Source organism: Sus scrofa, chromosome 4 (genome assembly GCF_054392235.1).
Source record: "Sus scrofa isolate SSC_HxYL_T2T_F1_AM1 chromosome 4, Sscrofa_HxYL_maternal_Yorkshire_Landrace_v2.0, whole genome shotgun sequence".
Classification (NCBI taxonomy): domain Eukaryota; kingdom Metazoa; phylum Chordata; class Mammalia; order Artiodactyla; family Suidae; genus Sus; species Sus scrofa.
In genome coordinates, this window is record NC_139386.1 from 94,355,231 (window position 1) to 94,376,758 (window position 21,528).

General features: G+C 43.6%; 1 protein-coding gene across 1 annotated transcript; it reads right to left on the reverse strand.

The window, feature by feature from the left end:
- Positions 1-3,711: 3,711 nt before the first annotated feature.
- Positions 3,712-21,109, reverse strand: SLAMF7 (SLAM family member 7). Its single transcript, XM_005663187.4, has 7 exons — positions 20,914-21,109; positions 11,853-12,185; positions 10,359-10,631; positions 10,011-10,127; positions 9,363-9,466; positions 7,494-7,556; positions 3,712-6,536 (listed from the first exon to the last, which is right to left on the reverse strand). Exons 1-7 carry the CDS (start codon positions 20,963-20,965, stop codon positions 6,465-6,467), a joined length of 1,014 nt encoding a protein of 337 aa, XP_005663244.2. The 5' UTR covers positions 20,966-21,109; the 3' UTR covers positions 3,712-6,464.
- Between the last annotated feature and the right edge of the window lie 419 nt (positions 21,110-21,528).

Sequence of the window (21,528 nt, forward strand, 5' to 3'; positions counted from 1 at the left end):
TACACCAGAGCCACAGCAACGAGGAATCTGAGCCACTTCTGTGACCTATACCACAGCTCATGGCAACGCCAGATCCTTAACCCACTGAGTGAGCCAAGGATCGAACCCATGTCCTCATGGATGCTAGTCTGCTTTGTTAACCACTGAGCCACAACGGAAACTCCAACAGTTTAATTATTTTTTAACACCAGTGAAGGGGGCCAGGATATGCCACCCCAAAATGTACCACTTTGGCAGGTAGATTATTTTGAAGTGAAGGTACCCAAGACCTAGCTGACTCAGAAAAGGCTTTTTACCTCCCCCTAAACTGCCTAAAAGAATTTAGAAATGGGGCCTGTACCAGAAAGAGAGCTAATACCAGAGACAATTTTTTATCTGAAAGACTTACGGATATGGCAGGGTAAATATCTGTTCTTCTTGTCTTTCTGTGAGTTGTCTTCCATCCTTTGAAGTCCCAAACCCCCATTTCTCCCATTAGCTCAGGCTGGTCTATAAACCTCAATTGCCTGACTGCCTTTGAGTCTTGTACTTGTAGAGGTCTCTTTTGTGTATAAAATTTGTTTTTCTCCTGTTATTCTCTTCCATCAATCTAATTATAATTCCAGCCAAAGAACCTAGACACCTCTCTTTTGAGGGCTGTGTCTCCATTTTAATGCTTCTGCATCTTATCCTGAGTTGCCTTTGGGGACACTAATCATTTTTAATGTACTATCTTCTTCCCTAAGCATCACGTACTGTATGTGAATCTCCTATTAATAGGCTAAGCACTTATGCTTGTTTCATATAATCCTGATATTACAAGTCCTATAAGGGTTTTAGTGATAAGAAAATAGAGGCTGATGGGACTGAAGTCTTTGGTGAGGGTCACTCTGCCAGGTAGGGCTCTATACCCATAGCCCAAAGTTATGTCCTTTCTGCTATTTATCGTTGGGAAGAGGAGAATCCACCCCTCTCAAGCTTTGAGCCCATCTTCCTCATCCTCTGCAGGGCTAATGAGTGGTGGAATGGGCACTGCTTTTGTTCTAGCCTTGGATGCATACTGAAGTGTGGAGGATCTTCAGGCAAGTGTCCTTGTTCTTCTTGGCCTTGATTTCAACATCCATAAGCTGGGCCTATATACCCCAGACCAGCTTGCCACCTAGGACCCATATGAGGACCTATGGAAGAAAAGTTAACATGAAAACAACTGGACTCTAGCTCGGGGTTGGGGGAGTGGAGATGTATGGCAAGGAAAGGAAGACTCACCTGTGGTTGGGAAGTTTAGGCAGGTGCAAAATGCTACTGGCAGCTCAATGACACATTTTCTCCAGTGAAGTCAGGCAAACACCTGCGCCCCCACCCAGAGAGGCTGTGATCTCAGTTTAGGGGACATTGTAAATTAGTATTTTTTCCCAATTAGCATAGTGGGGGACTCACACTTTGTCTAAGGACCCACCTGGCTTTGGGCCACAGGAGACAGAACTGTGAGGCTCAGAAAACAAAGTATCAAAATTTTGACTCAAGACAGGATTGGTATTAACTAATTTTTCCTTTTCCCCCAGTATCCAATTTGACTTGGCAAGGCACCTCTTTATGTAAAATTTGGGTATTTTGTTCCTCACAGTCATAGGGCTGAAAGCAGTTCTCCGCAAGGTGTGCCACTCTGCAGATTATTTTGAGCTGAAGTGGAGACTGAGGGTAATCATTGGTTAGATCCATTAAACTTGGAACCTGCCTTCACCAATCAAACTTGTTTCAATTGTTTTTACAAAAACTTTCATGTCCTCCAAGCATCATGTATCCTCAACCCAAAAATGTTTGCTTCAGGAACTTGGAGTCAGCTGTGTTCCACTGAAGCTTGAGCCAGCTATGATTAGTTAGACCACTACCCTCCCACTGGTGTGGGTGTATCATTTTGGTCACCTTTTGACTTTGGAGGACCCCAAAATCCACCCTCAGAACATGTTAATTGCTGCCGCCATTTTTTGAATATATGTCCCACGAAGAAGCCTGTAGCTTGGTCTTATGCAGAATGATGATGATCTCATCTTTTTCTTGTTTCCAATCTTCAGATCACCCTGCTTTCTTATCCCATAAATATTCTGAGCCCCCTGGAAGTGAATTTGACATTTGTTTTCCCATCTCCTTCTTTGGCTGCCTCGTGGAAAAAAACCTTTTCCTCTGCTTCAAACCTCAGCATCTCAAGAACAACCTTTGAACTTTCCCCTTCGTGGCTGAAAGAATTGAAGATAGGAGGCCTACTCAGGAAGAAGCTATCACCATAGATAGCTATCTAAATTATTAATAGTGGTAGACAGGGAAGAACCTAGCAAAGCCCAACTGATCAAAGTCCTCTCTGTGCCCCGTTACCTTTGGATGGCCTGGCAAACATTTGTGTACCGAACATTAGCTCTGTCTTCCTGTGAGTTGCCTTACCTCCCCTTGCAGCCTCAGCCTCCCACCTCCTTAGTCTTGCCTCACCTTCTCTTGCTGTCTTCGGAATTCTTCAGATGTATGGGGATTCCTCCTGTGCATGTAATAAATTTGCTTTTCTCCTATTAATCTGCCTAATGTCATTTTATCTTCCTTCCTTCCTTCACTCTCTCTCTCTTTCTCTGTCTCTCTCTCTCTCTTTCTTTCTTGGGCCACACCTGTGGCATATGGAGGTTACCAGGCTAGGGGTTGGATCAGAGCTACAGCTGCTGGCCTACACCACAGCCACAGCAATGCAGGATCCGAGCCGTGTCTGCAACCTACACCACAGCTCAAGGCAACACCAGATCCTTAACCCACTGAGCGAGGCTAGGGATCAAACTTCCATCCTCATGGATCCTAGTCAGGTTCATTAACTGCTAAGCCATGAAGGGACCTCCTCTTTCTTTCTTTCTCTCTTTCTCTCTTTCTCTCTTTCTTTCTTTCTCTCTCTCTTTCTTTCTTTCTTTCTCCTTCCTTCCTTCCTACCTTCCTTCCTTCCTTTCTTTCTCTCTTCCTCTCTTTCTCTCTCCCTCTCCCCCCGCCCCCCGCCTCTTCCTCTCTCTCTCTCTCTCCCTTCTTCCCTTTTTACTTCCTTCCTTTGTCCACACCTGCAGCATAAGAAAGTTTCCAGGGCTAGGGGTCAAATCTGAGCTGCAGCTGCCAGCCTACACCACAGCCACAGCAATGCCATATCTGAGTCGCATCTGTGACCTATGCCATAGCTTGTGGCAACACAGGATTCTTAACCCACTGATGGAGGCCAGGGAGCAAACCCACATCCCCATGGATATTTGCTGAGTTCTTAACCTGCTGAGCCGCAGTGGGAACTCCTGCTTTATGTCATTTTAGTTGCTAGCCAAAAGAACAAAGAGGAGAAAGGGAGGAATTTCCCTTTTCCCACAATGGAGTTTTGCATTAATTTTGATTTTTCTACATATTGCATGAAAATATTATTTACCTTAATAACTGAGGTTTTTGGTGTCCACTTATATTTTGTGCTAAGGTGAGTGCCTCACTGGCTTCACTCTTGGCCCTGAAGATGTAGTGGAGTGTCACAGCTAAGGCGGCACCAGTGAGGGTCACACACATGCTCAGTTGATATGGGACAAGTTGAAAGCCCTAGCTCCCTCTTCCGGCTCCACATCGGATCGCTCTCCCCTTCAAGTGCTGCAATAGCCACACTCCACCCCACCCCCCACTTTTTGGGAAGAATTTGCGGAAAAAAAAAAAAAACAACTTTTCCTCAAGACATATTGATTTTATTTCAAAAGATGCTTTATTTTTTCACTTAGAAAATTATAGTAATAAATACTAGCATTTACAATATTTATCATACAAATGGCACTTCATCTGAAGTGATGCTTCAGAAGGGACACGCCTGTGAAAGGGAGCAGAATATGCCATCTCAAAAATGTCTCTTTGGCATAAGGATTATTTTGTGCTGATTATATTTTAAGAAACCGGAGACATAGGAAAAGCTCTGAAAAGCAGTAGAAGTTACCTTTCTGTGAGAAACATGAACAGGCGTAAGTGAAATCTCCCTCTCTGTACCAGGAAGAGGAGAGTGGCTAAATGTCCAAAAACTCTTAGCAATGGAGAAGGCGGTGATTTAAAACTGCGTAACGACCATGTGGTACAGTGCTTTGCCTGATAACCTCCCATAACTGCCCCCATCTTCTTCTTTTGTTTTTAGCTGGAGATGGTGACGGAAGGGGCCGTTTCATGGAGGTTTATTCCATTTTCCTGGGTATCACACATGTGTACAGGAGGTGTGTTTGTTTTTAAACTTCCATTTGTTTTTCTTTTGTTAATCTTTTTACTACAGGGGTTCTCAGCCAAGAACCTAGAAGGACAGAGAAAATTGTCTTTTTCACCCCTTCATCTGCACAGCTCCACAGGTGGGGCCGATGGGCCAGGGGGCCCCTCTTTCAGGTTCCTCAGAGCTAGAGGACTGCCTCCTACTTTCTACTTTCATTTCCCTTCAAATCAGCCTCAGAGTGTGCTCTTGGTCCCCTCAGCCTTAGTTTTTTCTTGAAGGCTTATTATCTCATACATTGGCCATCTTATATTTGAAGGTTTGTTGCTGTTTTTTTTTTCCCCCCAGATGATCCCTCCACCCCTCTCTTTGGTGGCTTGAAACAATAAGTTATCTTTTTTCTCATTCTTCTGCAGATTGCCGAGGTGGTTCTTCTGAGTCTTATGGGGTTGGCTGAGGTGCTGAGAATGCTGGAATGTACAAAACGTCCTTCCTCTCGTGGCTGAGTTGGTAGCTGGAAGTTCTTTATCTCCCTGGTGGGCCTTTCCAGACACAGCAGCTGTTTTCTCCTTTCACAAATCTTAACGCACATTTCTTCACCTTTTTTGGCCTCATAATTCATATATTTGGACCCACAAAATGACAGCTGCCCCAGTGGCCCAGCCCACATCACAAATCTAAACCCAAATCAGGAAACATCTGTCCAGGAACCTGACATACACCAATCACAATCCTCCCTCGCAGCTTTAGCCAGCTTACCTTACCCTAGAAACTACAGCCTGCTAGCTGGATAAGGAAGTTACCAGCCTCCTAGCTAACCATGTCCTCTTCCAAAGTTGCCTCTTCTAAAGCTCCATAGAACTCACTCTTGCCCCAAATGCCTCAGGAAGACAGTTTGTGAGGCCCCGTACTCCCTTAATCCATGATTTTTTGCCCTTGAATAAAGAAGACACTTCACACCCCCAGCCCTGGGACCTCAGATCCCTTCCAAACATTTCCATTCAAGATGTGTCCAGGAACACATCTTAAGCAATCCTCTCCATACACGTGTTTTTCATTCCTTTAAAAAGGTGGGCTCTAAGGGGTCAGGGATCATGTCTGTCTTATTTGCTAGACTGACCTAGCAGAGGTTCTCAATAAATATTGGTTGAATGAATTAAATAGCTTTAAAGGTTTGCAAGTGACCACCCCCTTGGGTCCAAGTCTCCTATAAATAGATTCACAATGGGTCTTCAGGTGCACTTCTTCCATTGAGATGGGTTCCTGCTCAGGCCAAAGGCCTGGGCTTCTCCTTTCCACCAAAAAAACTGTCCTTGCCTTTGGGCCAGGCCTACTTCTGAACTTCCAGCCAGCCAAACCGAGTCTTCTCTCTGGCCTCTCTGGCCTTGTGCACATAGACTCCCAAGTCCTGTGGATCCACACTTGACGCTCTGGGTATCTGGAATCTGTGGTCAGGCCCATGGAAAAAGTTCGAGGGAGTTCCCATCGTGGCGCAGTGGTTAACGAATCTGACTAGGAACCATGAGGTTGTGGGTTCGGTCCCTGCCCTTGCTCAGTGGGTTAATGATCCGGCGTTGTCGTGAGCTGTGGTGTAGGTTGCAGACACGGTTTGGATCCTGTGTTGCTGTGGCTCTGGCGTAGGCCGGTGGCTACAGCTCCGATTGGACCCCTAGCCTGGGAACCTCCATATGCCGTGGGAGCGGCCCAAGAAATGGCAAAAAGACAAAAAAAAAAAAAAAAAAAAGAAGAAGAAGTTTGCAGAGGGCCAATTTCAGATGTATAGAGAGCATGTCTGACCCAAATCAGGGTAAGCTCAGCACTATACAAGGCACATAGTTGATGAGTCAGTAAATAAATCCATTTATGACCACTGTCTTCTACTTCTACTGGGAACATTGGCCACTCTGAAGTTCTTGCCATCTTGGCCACCAAACCCTTGGCATATTCTTCATCTCCAAACTCTGGAATGGCAGCAGTCATTCTTATGTGTGAACCTTCATTTACATCTCAACAGAGATGTTTCTAAGCTCCTTGCTTAAAGTTGGCTGATAAATTCATAATCACATTTCTGTTCTGGAGCTGAGATTTCTCAGAAGAGGGTTGGATTAGGGACCCTTAACTCTGAAGGGGAATAGATTATAGTTTATTCTAGAAGGAAGTCATTGTTCTTCATTCTTCCTTGATGTTTCTGGTCAAATCAGTGAATTCTTTTGACCATTTTCTCTGGAGTGAGTCACCAGGAGCTCAGAGCTGTTTAGATGATATTTTCATAGGTAAATGGCCCTGGTGTGTCTGGCAACTCGGGCAGTGAGTGGGGTTTCTCCACCTGTTAGGGAGACAGTAGGATGCAGTGCTCTGGAGAGGGCAGGGCTCTGGATTCCTCCAGGAAACCCCACTATCCCAGATACTCTTCATTGCCAAGGGTACCCAACCCAAACCTCCCACTGTGCTTGCTCCCCTTGCTCAATCATTTCGACTTTAGAGAAACTATTCCTTAAGGCTAACCGCAATTACCTTGTTGAATGCTTAATGAACCTAACTTTTCCTTCTAATAATCTATCCAAACCAGTCTTTCTTATTATTAAGCAAACTATTTTATCCATCTCCTTTTTCTGATCTGGTTGGGAGAGGAAACAGGAAGACATCTCTGTTTCTGCCAAGAGTAATCCGTGAAGGAATAAGTTTTAGAATCTTACTATGAGAAGTTCCCTTCTTGGCAGAGATAGTTAAGGATCCCAGCATTGCCGCAGCTGCATGGGGGTGGGTTTGATCCCTGGCCTGGGAACTTCTGCATGCCGGTAGGCATGGCAAAAAAAATTGAAAAAATAAAAGCTTACTACATTAGTAGTTTGACTGAAGAAAGATGCAAACCAGATATTACATAGCTAGAGCATGGAAGAGAAGAGGAATGTTCTCCGGCCTCCAATTTACTGGTGGCTCAAAAGCTGGCGTTTCCTTCCCAGCCATCCTTCCCTTCCCAGACACAGCCTAAGTGATGGACCTTTCCCCATACCCTCAGTCAGGACCCCATGGAGTTTCCCTTACCTGGAACCTCTCTCCTACTCTATTTGTTTCCCATTACCTCCATTCAACTCCTAAAACACAATTCTCTTCTATTCTTCACATACTTGTGTAACCTTAAGCAAAGGGAATTGGATGTACTGGTCTACCTTTTAGTACCAGAGAATATGAGATCCCCGGGGTCAATGAAATTCTAAGTGGCACTTAAACCAGGAGAAAGAATGAGGCAACAAAGATGAAGCTCAGCCCTAAGGCTTCTTACCTTTGGAGGTATTTGCACGGTGGAATAAAGTGTGTTAAGCGAATTTTCCTCTGGAATGGTGTTCTATTAAAAAACAGAAAACAAACAAAATAAATCATCACTTACCCTCCTAGGTCACATAGACAAGGCCAAAGAGGCCTCCAGAATCCAGAGAAGGGAAAGCAGAGGTGGGAGGAAATGGTGAGAGGGAACAGAGGGTTCTGAAGCAGGAATGGGTTATAGGAAATGCTCTTATAATTATTAATAACTGCTATTATAATTATTAATAACTTTTTTCAAGAAGCAATTGCATACTTTTTAAACTGTGTTGGCTTTACATGACTTAGTACATATATAGGATATGTAAGTTCCATGAGTTATGAGGCTCCTAAGGTGATTAAAGGATAATTGGAAGTTAATATTGCTAATGTTAGAAATAAACTTTTCTGTCAGTCAAAGGGTTGGTGGATCAAATCAGAAAGAATGACTAAAGGGATAAAGCAATGACAGCAACACAAAAGCTCCGTCCAGGCTGGAGAAAAATGTCCTGGGTCAGTAAAGTTTATTCCTGAACATCCGGGACAATCCTGTGGTTTCCAGGGAGTGAGTCTTGAGCAGGAGGAAGGAGGATGGTGACAAAGTAATCAATTTTGCCAGAAGCTGGCCTGAGTGGAGCACAGAGAGGTCTCCCCTGTGTGGAAAGAAGGAGCTCTCAGGACACAAATAACTTTGAAGAAGAAACGTACTGTCTCTTCCTATAAAAGTTATAGATAAGTGTAAGAAGATGCATCCTGATCAAGATATATGGAAGTCTAGAGAAAAACTAAGATTTTTTTTAGACTCTAAAGTGCTTTTATTTCTTCATTAAATGGGCCAGTGTGAAAAATGGCACTATAAACTATTAATAATAATAATAATAATAAACCATATCATATATAAAAAAAGAGGGCAACTATGATTCCTAAGGAGCAAATCTAACCTGAGCTACAATTATTGTTCCCAAGTTGGGGGTGGAGAGGATACTTTTGAAGCTGTCTATCTAGTTCTTGTCTCTAAATTGTCTCTCTTTTTTTTTTTCTTTAAGTTTTGATTTTATTGTCATAAAAACACAACATATCTACCTTCTTAATTTTTTTTTGTAGACAATAGTGTCTTTAATTACAGAGACCATATGGTAGAGCAGATCTCAGATTCTTCTCATCTTGCATAATTGAGAACTTATACCCATTGATTACCAATTCCTCATTTCCTGCTCCTTCCACCTCCTGGAAACCAGCATTCTACTCTCTGATTCCATGAGCTTGACTAGTTTAGATACTTCATATGAGCACAAACATGCAGTATTTGTTATTTGAATTTCTTTAAACCTTAGTCTTAGGATTTTCAAAGAGTTTTCTTTGAGTTAATCTTGTGTTCATACACTTCAGCTCAGTGACCCACACTTGGGAAGCCTTGAGTGTGGGCCCAGAACCACTGCAGACCCTCTGAGCTCCTTCTTAAAGATTCCTTGAGTTGTCTCAGAGGAAATGGCATCCTAAGGTCAGTCTTCTGACATCATAAATCAAACATGTCAAAGTTCCACTTCTCTACCCTATGCAAAAGGAATCATGCCTGTTGAGTGGCCATGGTAAACTGTGGAGGGGAAGGATTGATTCCATAAGTCACAGGGTGAGCCTTATTGGCTGGATTAGAATGAGGTGCTCCGGAGACCACCAACCCTTGCCTAAGAGAGAATCCGTAATGACTTGGTGGAGACCCAGGTTCACTGGGTTCAGAGGGTTATACTTTCTTGTTTCCCATGTTGTCCAAATCCATGGAAAAATCTCAAGTAAAACAAAGAGGGCCTCAGAGAGGAGAATAAGGCCCCAGGAAAGATGGGAAAAGACTCACTTTAAGGTGAGGGATCGTGTCATACTCCAGGGTCTCTCCAGAAGGGGGGCTGCAGCTAAGAATTTCCGGATGAGTGCCCACTCCCCCTTTCTCTTCGATGGATGCTGAAACCAAGTTGGGAGAGAATCAGAACTGGCCTTACCTTCCAATCACCACCCCCACTGGCCCACCATTCCATCTGGATGACCCATTTAGTGGGGAGTAAAGAAAAGTCCCTGGAGTTGATCCAATGGAGAGAACTAGGGAGGTTTGGGGGCTCTGATGAGGATGAGTGCTAGTCTATGAGACCTTAGAGTTGGAAGCCATCACTTCCCAGTCACAGAAGCAGAGTCAGCAGTGTGGGCCCTATGTCAGTAGGTGGGCTACACCAGTAATTCTGTCTGGGGGAAGAAGGGGGGCAGGCACTGGAGAGGGAACTGGGACCTTGGTCATAGGAGAGAAGTTAAGGGCTCAAGTACTCTTTCCACTCCAGAGCTAAGAGTGTGCAGACGGATGGTGCTGTCCTTAAGACAGAGACTACGGCTTTTTCATTTCTGTATCCTTAGTGCCTAGCACCAAGCTCGGCACACAGTCCAACATATGCTGTCTGAATGAATGAGGGAGAAAATGCATGAATGAGGGTGAAGGCAAAAATAGTAAACACTCTACCTTTTCTTCTTTCTCGTCGTATGATCAAAATAATTAGCATCAGTGCAAGGAAACAGAGCAGTATGAACGACAACAGGATGCTGAAGATTCCAGAGGTAGCCAGGCCGCCAGTAGTACCTTTAAAGAGAGAATGGGTGGAGGCACAGGGCAGGGAGAAGAGTCAGTTAGGGAAAATGCTCCAACTTTTGGAGCAACTGCAACCTTCCTCCCACCCCGGTAACTCCTCAGGGCAGGGTGGTGGTGGGGTATCCCATTTTCACAAAGGGATTGTTCCCATGGGGAGCAGGAGCTGAAGAAGATATTAGTCCTGAGGCCAGGGTCTCCTGGAAAGAAAGGAGTGACAGTCACCTTTACAGAGCTTCCAGGCAAAGATGGGGTTTGAGGAGTTGCTGCTGATGGGGTTCCTGGCCAGGCAGATGAAGGTCATGTCCCTTTTCTCCCGCCTCAAGGATATGGGGAGGATGGAGCCACCATAGGACTCATTGTTTGCCTGCCCCAGGGACATCCAGCTGTAAGTTACATCCTCTTCTCCCTCCTCCATGGAGCACGTCAGATTGGTTACACAAGTGCCATTGTTATTGTTCTGCAGACCTACAGTGACTTTGGGCTTTGACAGGTACTCTGTAAAAGAGAAATAGACAAGCAAGGTTGGAAACTATGTCCATAGTCCTCCTTTTTCTTTTCTTTTCTTCATTTTTTTTCCTAGCCTCGCTCACAGAACGTGGGATTTCTGAGGCCAGGGATCAAAGCCATGCCACAGAAACAACCTGAGCCACAGAAGTGACAATGCCAGATCCTTAAGCCACTGAGCTGCCAGGGAACTCTAAGTCCTCTTTTTCTTAGTTATTCTTGTCAACCTTGGACCAGAATCTCCTTGGTATGCTGCAGAGTGGAGAGGAAGCAGCAATTCAGAGCAGAATTCTCGTTCTTACCTTGGACTCACTTTACACTCCGAGAGGGAACAGTATTGGAGCAACACTTCTGGTCCCTCTCTCTACCTTGTGCTCACTCCTCTCTCTCAGAGGATGAGCATTTGGTTCATTGTTGAGACAGTGAGAGTCTGGCATGCCTCATCTACACATCTATATTTCTCTATTTACATGTTTGAGCTGTTAAGATGCTGTTTAAATGTGGTTTGCCCTTTTCTCCCCTCCCCATGGCTAGTTTGCCTACATAATGCATCTCTTCCATTCTTTTCAGCTATGTCTATGAGGAGGACACACCTGCATGAAGGTACATGGCCCATCTCCTGGTGACCCTAGTATTGCAGCTTGGTGAATAAGGCAGCTATTCTTGTAGCTGGTTGAGTAATTGTTTCACAAAGTTCATTTTCCCTGAATAGGCTCCTCCAAAGTCTAGACTTGGGACAAGTATTTCTCTTATCTTGTTTTACTGGAAAAAAATCAAGCTGATATTTTTATATTCCTTCTGATCTTTGTGTATATTGGTTAGACTCTTCAGGGGAAGAGGTGTGATTGATATTTATACTTGATAATCTTTCTAAGATAGTATTACTTTCCTCCCCATTACAGATATTGAAACTAAGTTTCAAAGAGACGAAGCAACTTAGCCAAGACCATGCAACTAAAAGTAATAAGAAATAAGCCAACATTTGATGTGTGATGGCCGCTTCCTATGGCCCATCTACTGCACCACGCTCCTGACAATCTCTGGGTAAAAACGGACCTCAAGGGTCAGTTACATCTGCTTCATCTGTGCAGGCGTTCCCTCTTCCCCATTCCTGCCAAGGGTTTATCCAGCCTTTGTTTGAATTGCTCTGGTATTGGGGATATCACCACTTTATGAAGGCAGACATCCACTTCTGGAACTGATTCTGCTCACCATAGACACGCAGCTCATACTCCTGGCTGAGGGGATTCTGGAGGGTTGAGCTGTATATCTCTACACGGTAGGCACCAGAGTCATTCTTCTTCAGTTTGCTGAGCTTCAGGGAGTAGCTTTCATTTGGGAAGTCCACCCTTTCCTTGTTACGCTGTTGGGTCACTATGATAAGGGCTTTTTTGTCTGCCATTTTTGGCTGTATGGTGACAAAAGTGGTTGTGTTGAAGACCCAGATAATGCTGTCAATCATATTTGCTGAGAGATTCAGAGGGAAAGTCACAGACCCCCCAACAGCGCCAACTAGCTTTTTCAGGACTCCACAGGCAGCTGGCCCTGCAGAAACAGAAAATCATAAATAAACCCGAGTCCTTACCCTGACCACTAATTACTCACTTCTTCTGTGTTCTAGAAATGTCCCAAGAATCCCTCTCTGTCCAACCAGCCCTGGAAAACCCTTGACCTCATTCACACAAAGGTATTGAGGTCAGAACTCTCTGCCTGAAAGCAGGGGACTGTGGGTGAACCCACCCTGTTCCCAGAGCCCTCTGGCTTAAAAGACCAAGCTCTGAGGTAGACCATGAGGCCCACTCCATCTTTGACAAGTTCCTGTGGGGGGACAAGTGGGGAGGTTACTGTTCAAACTCCACTTAGGACTCCTACCTTGCTCTTGGGAGAGCTGATTTTGCTGCAGATGAAGGAGGTAGCCAGTCTGTCTGACCTGGGGCAGAGGTTCTAGCTCAAACCAGGACACTGGGAGGCAAACTATCAGTTCTTAAAGATAGAGGTAGCTTAGGAGTTTGAAACTGTCCTGTATAGCACAGGGAACTCTACTCAGTATTCTGTGGTAACCTATATGGGAAAAGAATCTAAAAAAGAATGGATATATGTATATGTATAATTGAATCACTTTGCTGTACAGCAGAAATTAATACAACACTAGAAACTATACTTCAATAAAACTCAAAAAAAACCATACTTCAACTATACTTCAATAAAACTTAAAAAAAAGAAGTTTGAGGATGGATTTATCTTCCAATTTTATGATATATTAGAGTGGATTCAAGATCATCCTCAAATGAGGTTCTCATTCACCCAAATTCCAATATCCTTCTTTGAGTGGAAAAGAAGAGAGTGAGAGATTGGGAGGTCTGGAACACACCCACGCTACTAACTCATGATACTTACCTTGAACTATTAGGAATTGCAGTAAGGCTTTACTGCCTCTTGCCACCACCCCACCCCCCCAGCAAAATTTTGTTCCACTTCAATTTTAATTCATCTCTAAAAAGTATGACTTGCAAACAACCATTACTGTGAAAAACAGTTTAGACCGGCTACTGAAAAAACTTCCAGAAATGGTCACCTGAGCATTTCCAGTGAACAGGTGTGGGGAATATCACCTTCTACCCATTAAGATCTGAGGGATGGACTCTAGGGTTAGCACAGACCTGTCAGGGAATTTAGATAGGGACTAGCAGTTTGAAAGCACCTACTCTGATCTCATGAAATCCTTAAATCAATGCTTAGAGGAAGAATATTTCTATATCCTTTTTTTATGGATCAGGAACCTGAGACACTCTGAGATTAAATGACTTAGTGAAACTATGTGGGAAGAGGCAAAGCCTACATCAGTATCCACAGGTTCAAGGCCTTATATGGTGTAATTTTACAAGTGAGGAAATTGAATAGAGACTGAAGAAGTTATTCAAGGCTCAGAAATAGTGGCAAAACTAGAACCAGAATGCAAGTCTTCTCCTTAAATATATTCTCCACAAAAGTAAAAACCCAAAGTTATTTTCCCTTCTACCTCTTAACAGAATACTTGAAGCTAAAATTTCAGGAACAAAGAAAATCTGGGGAAAAAAAAAAAACTAACAAAGAAGGCAAGCTATAGGCTCCTGACAGTCGTAATCAGAATGAAGTTACTGCAGGGCTGTTATGGCTTTTGTGGGCTGTATGTACTTTTGCCTTAGCTATTTGTTCCTCCATAGAAAAATTAAAATTTAGGAGTTCCCATTGTGGCTCAGCAGGTTAGGAACCCGACTAGTATCCATGAAGATGCAGGTTTGATCCTTGACCTCGCTCAGTGGGTTAAGGATCCAACGTTGCCTCAAGCTGTGGTGTAGGTCGCAAATGCGGCTCAGATCTGGCATTGCTGTGGTGGAGGCGAATGGCTCAGATTTGACTCCTAGCCTGGGGACTTCCATGTGCTGCAGGGGCGGCCCTATAAAGACCAAAAAAAAAAAAAAATTAAAATTTATATTTTGGGACTGTGTTGGTATAAATATGAATGTACTACAAGTTGGATTCATTATTACATATTTATTATTGTTGTTATATTTATTTTTCCTCTGATTAAAAAAAACTAAAATTAAAACTATCATGAGTCCCAGGCACTGAGCCTAACTGGGCTTGTGTGATTGATGAAGCATTCAGGCTCTATTTCATTTCACAACTTGATCTCTTATCGTGATATTTTCTGCCACCCCAGCACTGATGTAACTCATGCCTCTTCTAGCAAATGACAAATTACTGTAACTGGCCTGGCCAGATATCTAAAATCTTAATTCCTACTAAAACTCAACTACCCTGGAAAGAGTTTCCAAATAATTATACTTGATATTTTTAAGGGATTATTCTCTGTCAAACATTTCCTGTAAAGATTATTCTTGACCCTTAAAGCAATCCTGAAAATTGGGAACTTTGGTCCTTACTCAGGGATCTGCAAACTTTGGTCCTTACTCAGGGATCTGCAAACTTATAGCCCATGGGACAAACCTGGTCTGCTCCATTTTCATGTTATGCTGTTATGTTATTTTACTTACATGTACCACATCTACTTTATTCATTCGTTTGTGAGTAGACATTTAGGTTGTTTCCTTGTCCTATTTGCCTGCTTCATTTTTGAAAATAAAACTTTATTGCAGCAAGTCGTGTTCTTTACATATTTTCTATGGCTGCTTTTCCACTATAAAGCCTGAGTTGAGTAGTTGTGACAGAGCTCATACTGCCTGTAAAGCTTGAAATATTTACTATTTGGGTCTTTACAGCAAAAGTTTGTTAACTCCTGATTTGATGAAAAAAAAAAAAAACAGATTCAAAAAATCCCAAGTAACTTGTCCAATGGCACAAAGCTAGCAGGTGATAACATGAGGATTCCAACTCTGGAGCCTGGGGTAAATATCTTTTTGGAGCTGATTCCTATTTTCAGACATTTCTCCCCTATAATTTATCAGTCAGTGCATATACACTTTGGATCACTCAAGCCTTTATCCAATCAACCTGTTAAGTAAGCTGATTTTTCAAAAAGCTACCCTCCCTGCTTCTCTAATACTAAGGCAGGATGGTTTTTTGTTGCTCTCTTTGATCATCTCATGGGCTGTCAAAATAGTCCCTTTAAGTGTTACGGAAAAAATCAATTTTGTTTTGAATTATTGATTGATCAGTTAATACATTCCCTCTTTCACTTTAGCAAGGTGGAAAGGGTGAATATTTTGCAGTCAAATAAACTGGGTGTCACTTGCTCCTAAGTGCATGCAATTCTTGGATTTAGGGCAATGTTGAGTAATTCATTTTCACACGAGGTTAAGTTGTGGAGGTGATAAAATTGCAAGGATGTGGCTTTAGTGTTTTGTATGTGTGTGTGCACTTAAGCCATAAGTAAATATTTTTTTTCGCATTTTTACATATGTGGTGCAATGTTCTCAGGTAAATTTTAAGAAATGTGAATTGCATGGAGATATAAGAAAACGTCTCCAAATTCACCATTTCTTGTTAGAATGAAATTAGACAATACAGTGCAAATGGCCAACATGAACCTAAATGGAGAATATTGTTCTATCTTAAATGTATCCTCAAGGTAATGAGAAGGGTCATGAAAGAAGAAAGTACTCCAGGCCATTCCCTAAATGTGTGCTCAGAGGAGAGAGGGCTGGGTTAGTGAGTCCTAACCAGTCTTGTTTCCTCTTCCTAGTTGACGGTGAAAGGGGATCCAGAAACATCACACTTCTTTTCTTAGCTGCTAAGACTGAACTGAACTTCCCTTCTCTGGTGGCTTCTCCATTGGCAGTATGCAACCCTATAAAATTTTTATCATATCTAGGTAGGTCATGGTCTACTAATTCAGTTATTCCTTTCTTTAACAAGAATGTGTTTAGGTCCATGTTTGTCCCAGGCATTGTTTAGGAGCTGAAGCTATAGCTGGGGAGCAAGATAGTCATAATCCTTATACGCATGGAGTTGAGAGAGAGTCATTAAATAAGTAACAACACCTATTGTGAAAGGGGAAGTTACAGGTACTTAGGGAACATACTATGGGGGAGGTTATACAATCTGTGTGATCAGAAGACTCTAGAGAATGAGTGGTACTAAAACCTATCTACAAGGCCTGGGAGGATTGGGTCCCATGAGATTCCTCTACAAACCTACATTACCCCCCACCCCAACCCTCCCACCTGGATCAACCCTCCTTTGCATCCACTTCATATCTTTCTTATTTTGTAGCAGCCAAGTGGTTTAGGTACCACTAACAGGCACCCAGCTCAACTGGTAGCCTTCCTCTGGCATATTAATTAGTTCAGGGGTATCACACATCCTGGGTTGATCTACCTGAGAAAAGCCCCAGCTTTAGCTCTGTGGCCAGGATGACGACAGGATGCTGTGGGAAGATATGAAGGCTAGGACCACTCACTTGCTACCACAAGACTAGCAGCTGGGCCTCTTCCTTTAGCTGATCTCCAGTTTAGGTTCTGCCTCACAATTGTTGGTGCTTTATCCTTCTCTCTGTCCATCTAAAGTCTTATTTAAAGCCTAGTTCAAAGCCCTTCCCTGAGGAAGTCTTCAACACTTTCTCATACCTACCACTTGAAATTCCACCATGAATGACACTGCTTTTTCCACTTTAAATTCTCCAAGAGGAGGTATTCCTTTGGGTGGTGACTGGACATACCATTTTGCTGTGAGTTAGCAGATGACTGATCTATGGGCATTCAGTTCCAGATCACCTGGTGATGGGGTATGGGGTCTCACTCAGTGAAGGGTGGAGAGGGCCTCTCCTCCCAGTCAGCCTGGAATAGTGAAAAAGAGTTCAAGCTCTGGCCTAACTGGGGGTCGGGGGACCTGGGTTTCATCTGGTTCCTCTGTAAAAATAACTCCAGCGACAAACATTTGGTATCATTCTATACTTCACAAACTAGTTTAATGGGTGTTGCCTTTCTTGACCCTCCAAGCAACTCTATATGATAGAGGTTAAGCTGCACTTTATAGATGCTGAGTGACTTTCTAAGACCCCAAACTAGAAAAGGGCAAGAGGGACATTAGAAGCTAGTTAGTTTCTCTGTCTGCTCCAGAGACCTGTATTCTTGCCACAGCTGCATCCCACCACCACTTTGAGTTTTGGTGTTCTCACCCTCATAGGAGAAAAATAACAACCATTATCACCAAGATTTGGGGAAGAATGAAGCGTAAATACAGATCTGAAAGCATTTTGAAAAGTGCAGGGCAGAGTCTGAAGCATAGTAGGAGCCAGGAGGGAAGGACAGGCTGTAGTGTTAGAAGAGCCAGGCCTTGAGAAAGCTTCCCATTTTGGGGGGTCTCATTTCTGGAAGAATGGCTAAAAGCGAGATTTCTCAAAACCTTGGATGGCCTCTCAGCAAGGTAAGCTTCTTAGATGGTAGTCTGGACCCTAATGCCTATATTACTGGTCCCTGGTTAAATCCCAGCACAAAAGAATGTCCAATCTCCATGCAGGGGAATATCTCTTTCAGCAAGCATTCCCACAAATCTGCCTTTGGAGGTGAAGGGAGCTGGGGCAGGAGACCCTTTGCTTTCTGCCCTGGCCAAGTCGCAGATATTTTCTGCACCAGGAGAATCAGCCCTAAGATGCCCTTCATAACAAGAGGGGGCAACAGCTCCTCCCTTTTGCTACCTGTATTTCCTTTGGCTTGTCACCTCCTCCCTTAACCAGTTACCCCAAGGCTCAGGATGGGAGGAAGGGACATCATCAGTAAAGCCATGCCTGAGTGTTTCTCCCAGCACTCGGGGCCTCCATCAGAATGCACCAGCTGTCATGGAAACCAAGGACCAGAGCATCTCAAAGCTGGGAGGAATTTTAGGGACTACTTAGTCCAATCCCTTTTTATAGGTGAGCGGTCTGAGGCTCTGAGTGTTATAGTGATGTCCCCCAAGGCATAGAAAAGCCAGGATTAGGAACAAGGGCTCCTAAGGCAGGATTTCCCAAGCTGTGTCACCTGCTAACCTTGAGGTCTGTGGCAGTGCCTCGGTGTATTTCTTGGAATCTTAGAGGGAGGTGCATCGAGTGGGTGGAGGCTATGAAACTCTCCCCCCATCAGGGAGGCTTTGATTCTATGCTTTAGATTTGTTTACTTGTTTGTTTCTGGGTAAGATTTCTTTTTCTAAATGGAAACCACTGCTTTAAAAAGAAAAAATAATAATGATTTTGGAAACTATTGGTCTTTACCCAATTTCCCCTTAACTAATAATCTTGGAAAAAGCATTTAAAATCAGTGCCATGTAAGATGTACACAAAACAGAGGCTGGCAAACCTCCCAATTCACCAGCCACCTTTGCCAATACTCTAGCTTTAACCTGTGACATTCACATTCAAGTTCCCTACTGCCCTGCCCTTCACTCATCTCCCACTCCCTCCTTCTTGTCTGTTCTGGTCCTTTGCAACACCTTCCCAATATCTCCTCACCCACTTTTCCTGTTGCTTTTTATCTGTTGTCTCCTCAACACTACTGTATCATATAATCATTTTAAAATTATGCTCATTTTCCAGGTGAGAATGCTTGAGGCTGTAAGAGCTGCTCCTTGGCTCCTCTGATCTTGGCCTGGGTGGTTCTCAGTAGGTGTGTCCACATTTTAGAAGCAGAGTTACCTGTTTTTCCTTGGTATTTCCTTGGCCTCATGTACCTGGAGAGGGAAGGAATCCCTGGGGAAGATTCAGCTCAAATACACATTTATTGAGCAATTTTCCTGATGGTATGACATTAGGCAGTTTGCTTAGTGTGATGAAATGAGCACTAGCTTTGGAAACTGAGTCTCTGCTCTACCTCTTAATAGCCACATAAGAGTTCCCATCATGGCTCAGTGGAAACCATCTGACTAGCAACCATGAGGATGCAGGTTCCATCACAGGCCTTTCTCAAAGGGTTAAGGATCTGGTGTTGCCGTGAGCTGTGGTGTAGGTTGCAGACACGGCTCGGATCCCACATTGCTGTGGTTGTGGCATGGGCTGGCAGCTACAGCTCTGATTCGACCCTTAGCCTGGGAACCTCCATATTCCAAGGGAGCAGCCCTAAAAAGACACACACACACATACACAGCTATATAATCTCATGTAAGACACCTGACCTCTCAGAATCTATAATAATATCTTAGAGACTTCACCTTTGGTGTAATGAGAGCTTATATAAATGGTGATTGTTTTTATTATGTTATATATATATATTTTTTTTGGTCTTTTTGCCTTTTCTTGAGCCACTCCCGTGGCATATGGAGGTTCCCAGGCTAGGGGTCTAATCAGAGCCACAGCAACGTGGGATCTGAGCCGCGTCTGCAACCTACACCACAGCTCATGGCAATGCCAGATCCTTAACCCACTGAGCAAGGCCAGGGATCGAACCCCCAACCTCATGGTTCCTAGTTGGATTCGTTAACCACTGCGCCATGACGGGAACTCCTGTTGTTTTGTATTTTATATCTCATTTAAAACATCACAATAATTCTGCAAGTTCGGCTTCATTTTCTCTCATATACTTGTAAAGACTGAGGTTCAGAGGCTGAGAACCTTACCCACAATAATATAGCTACTAAGTTAAACCCAGGAGCCCTTGTCCAGGGTCACCACTGCTTCCGAGGTCTCGCCCACTGGAGGCTCTTGGACAATCTCAGACTCCTTTCAACCAAGGGAGGCCAACCGCATAGGCTGCCACAGCCTCCTAGAGCAGGGCACACATTTGCACCCTGCTGCCTGGATCAGGTTTCAGGCGGGCACGTGGATTTAAAAGTCCTGCCTTGTCCTCCCCCACCTCACGGTCCCCAAGTTCCACAACTGATCATCATTTCCGTTCAGGGATTAGTTTTTACGACAAAGGTCTATTCTAAGCCATCTGCTTAGAACCAGGTGTTTTCTAAAAATGCAAACTTCCAACGAACTCAGGGAGGGTGAGAGACAGTGCTGAACACTTTGTGAGGCCAGGTGTGGGGGAGGACAGCATTGGGTTGTGGACTTGGGCAGGTCTCCATAGGCAGCCCTGGGGAACACATGAATGAACCTCCACCAAGTGCTCAGAGGGAGACCTCAAGGTGGTCCCCCATGACTTTGATGACCAGAGAGATATTCCTAACTTAGGCGGTTCCTGGTCCTTTCTGAAAGCCCCGACCATAGTGAAATCTTCAAAGACTAGAATACCTGTGACAGGTGCAGAACGTCCTCAGTCCTTCATGGCATTAAACCCAAAGTGCCTATGAGTCGGTTTTCTAAGTAGAGACTGATCGGATTGCTTGGGTAAAGAGAGAAAATTCAAAGGTTTTCTGTCCTCAATTTGATTGTGATGCCTAATCACTCAAAAATATTTTTCTAAATATATTTATGTAACTACAAAACATATTTATCAGTTATAAATATAGTTAAATTCAAATATTTTAATACATAGTTCTAAATAAGTAAATATACACCTGTACCATCTCATTTTGCTTTTAAAATTACTCTAAAAATGAGGGAGGGCTGTGGTCCGAAGAAGATGACATTTTTCATCTAATTCATGGCAGAATCTGGATTAGAGCAGAGGCTTCCTGATACCCAACACCACTTCTTTCAGCCCTTGCTGCCCTGAGGACGGTCAGAAGGGCAGTCAGTCCCCAAAGTAATTCCTTCTCCTCTCCCTCCAGTCTTCTTGCCTTCTGTGATTCAGAGACCACAGGACATAAAATAAATGTTAGAAGAGGGAGCAGAGCCCAGAGTAGACACAGGAGCCTGGAGCTCTACCTTAGAATGGGATAGGCAATAAAGAAAACAGGAGGATTTGGCTGGACTCACCTGTGAGCTGGCAGAGAAGAAATAAGATGAAGCATGCTGGGGAAGCCAGCATATTGCTCTCTGGAGGTCAGGCACTAAAAGAAACTCACTTCCCTCACGCTATATCTCTTCCCCCGAGGGGGGAGAAGTCACGAGATCGAAAACCAACTGAGTCATCTCACTGATCTACATAATCTAGTACATAATATATATTCAATAAACAAGGAAAAAAATGAACTCTTAAAATTGTGAAACCCTCATTTCACAGATGAGAAATTACTGTGACGTCTCAGAGAGATTAAAAACTGGTCAAGGTCATATGGCCTGTTTTTTCTGCTATAGCATATGACCTGTCAGAGATACAGAACAGAGAACATGAAAGGAAAGAGAAGGTTGTATGGTGAACAAAAAGGTGGCGCTGGGAATAATAACAACATCATTGAAAATTGCTAAGTACCAGGAGTACCTGCATTCTTTCCTTTACTCCTCATAACAACCCTGTGAGTGAAATACTAGCATAATCCCTTACAGATGAGAAAATGAAGGCTTTAAGTATATTACAGCAAAATTAAGACGTTCTTTTAATCAAAAGAAATAGAATGGTCATGAAAGTAGAACGGGACCGGGGTGGGGGCA

Bases quoted from the DNA above. Each gene is read 5' to 3' on its own strand.
- SLAMF7 (XM_005663187.4), bottom strand. From the start codon at position 20,965: ATGCTGGCTTCCCCAGCATGCTTCATCTTATTTCTTCTCTGCCAGCTC. The intron at 10,128-10,358 runs GTGACTGTCACT...CTCTCTTTAAAG, and splicing joins TGCCTGGAAGCTCTGTAAAG to GTACTACTGGCGGCCTGGCT. The intron at 6,537-7,493 runs GTAAGAAGCCTT...TCTCCCTAACAG, and splicing joins CCGTGCAAATACCTCCAAAG to GTGGAGAAACCCCACTCACT.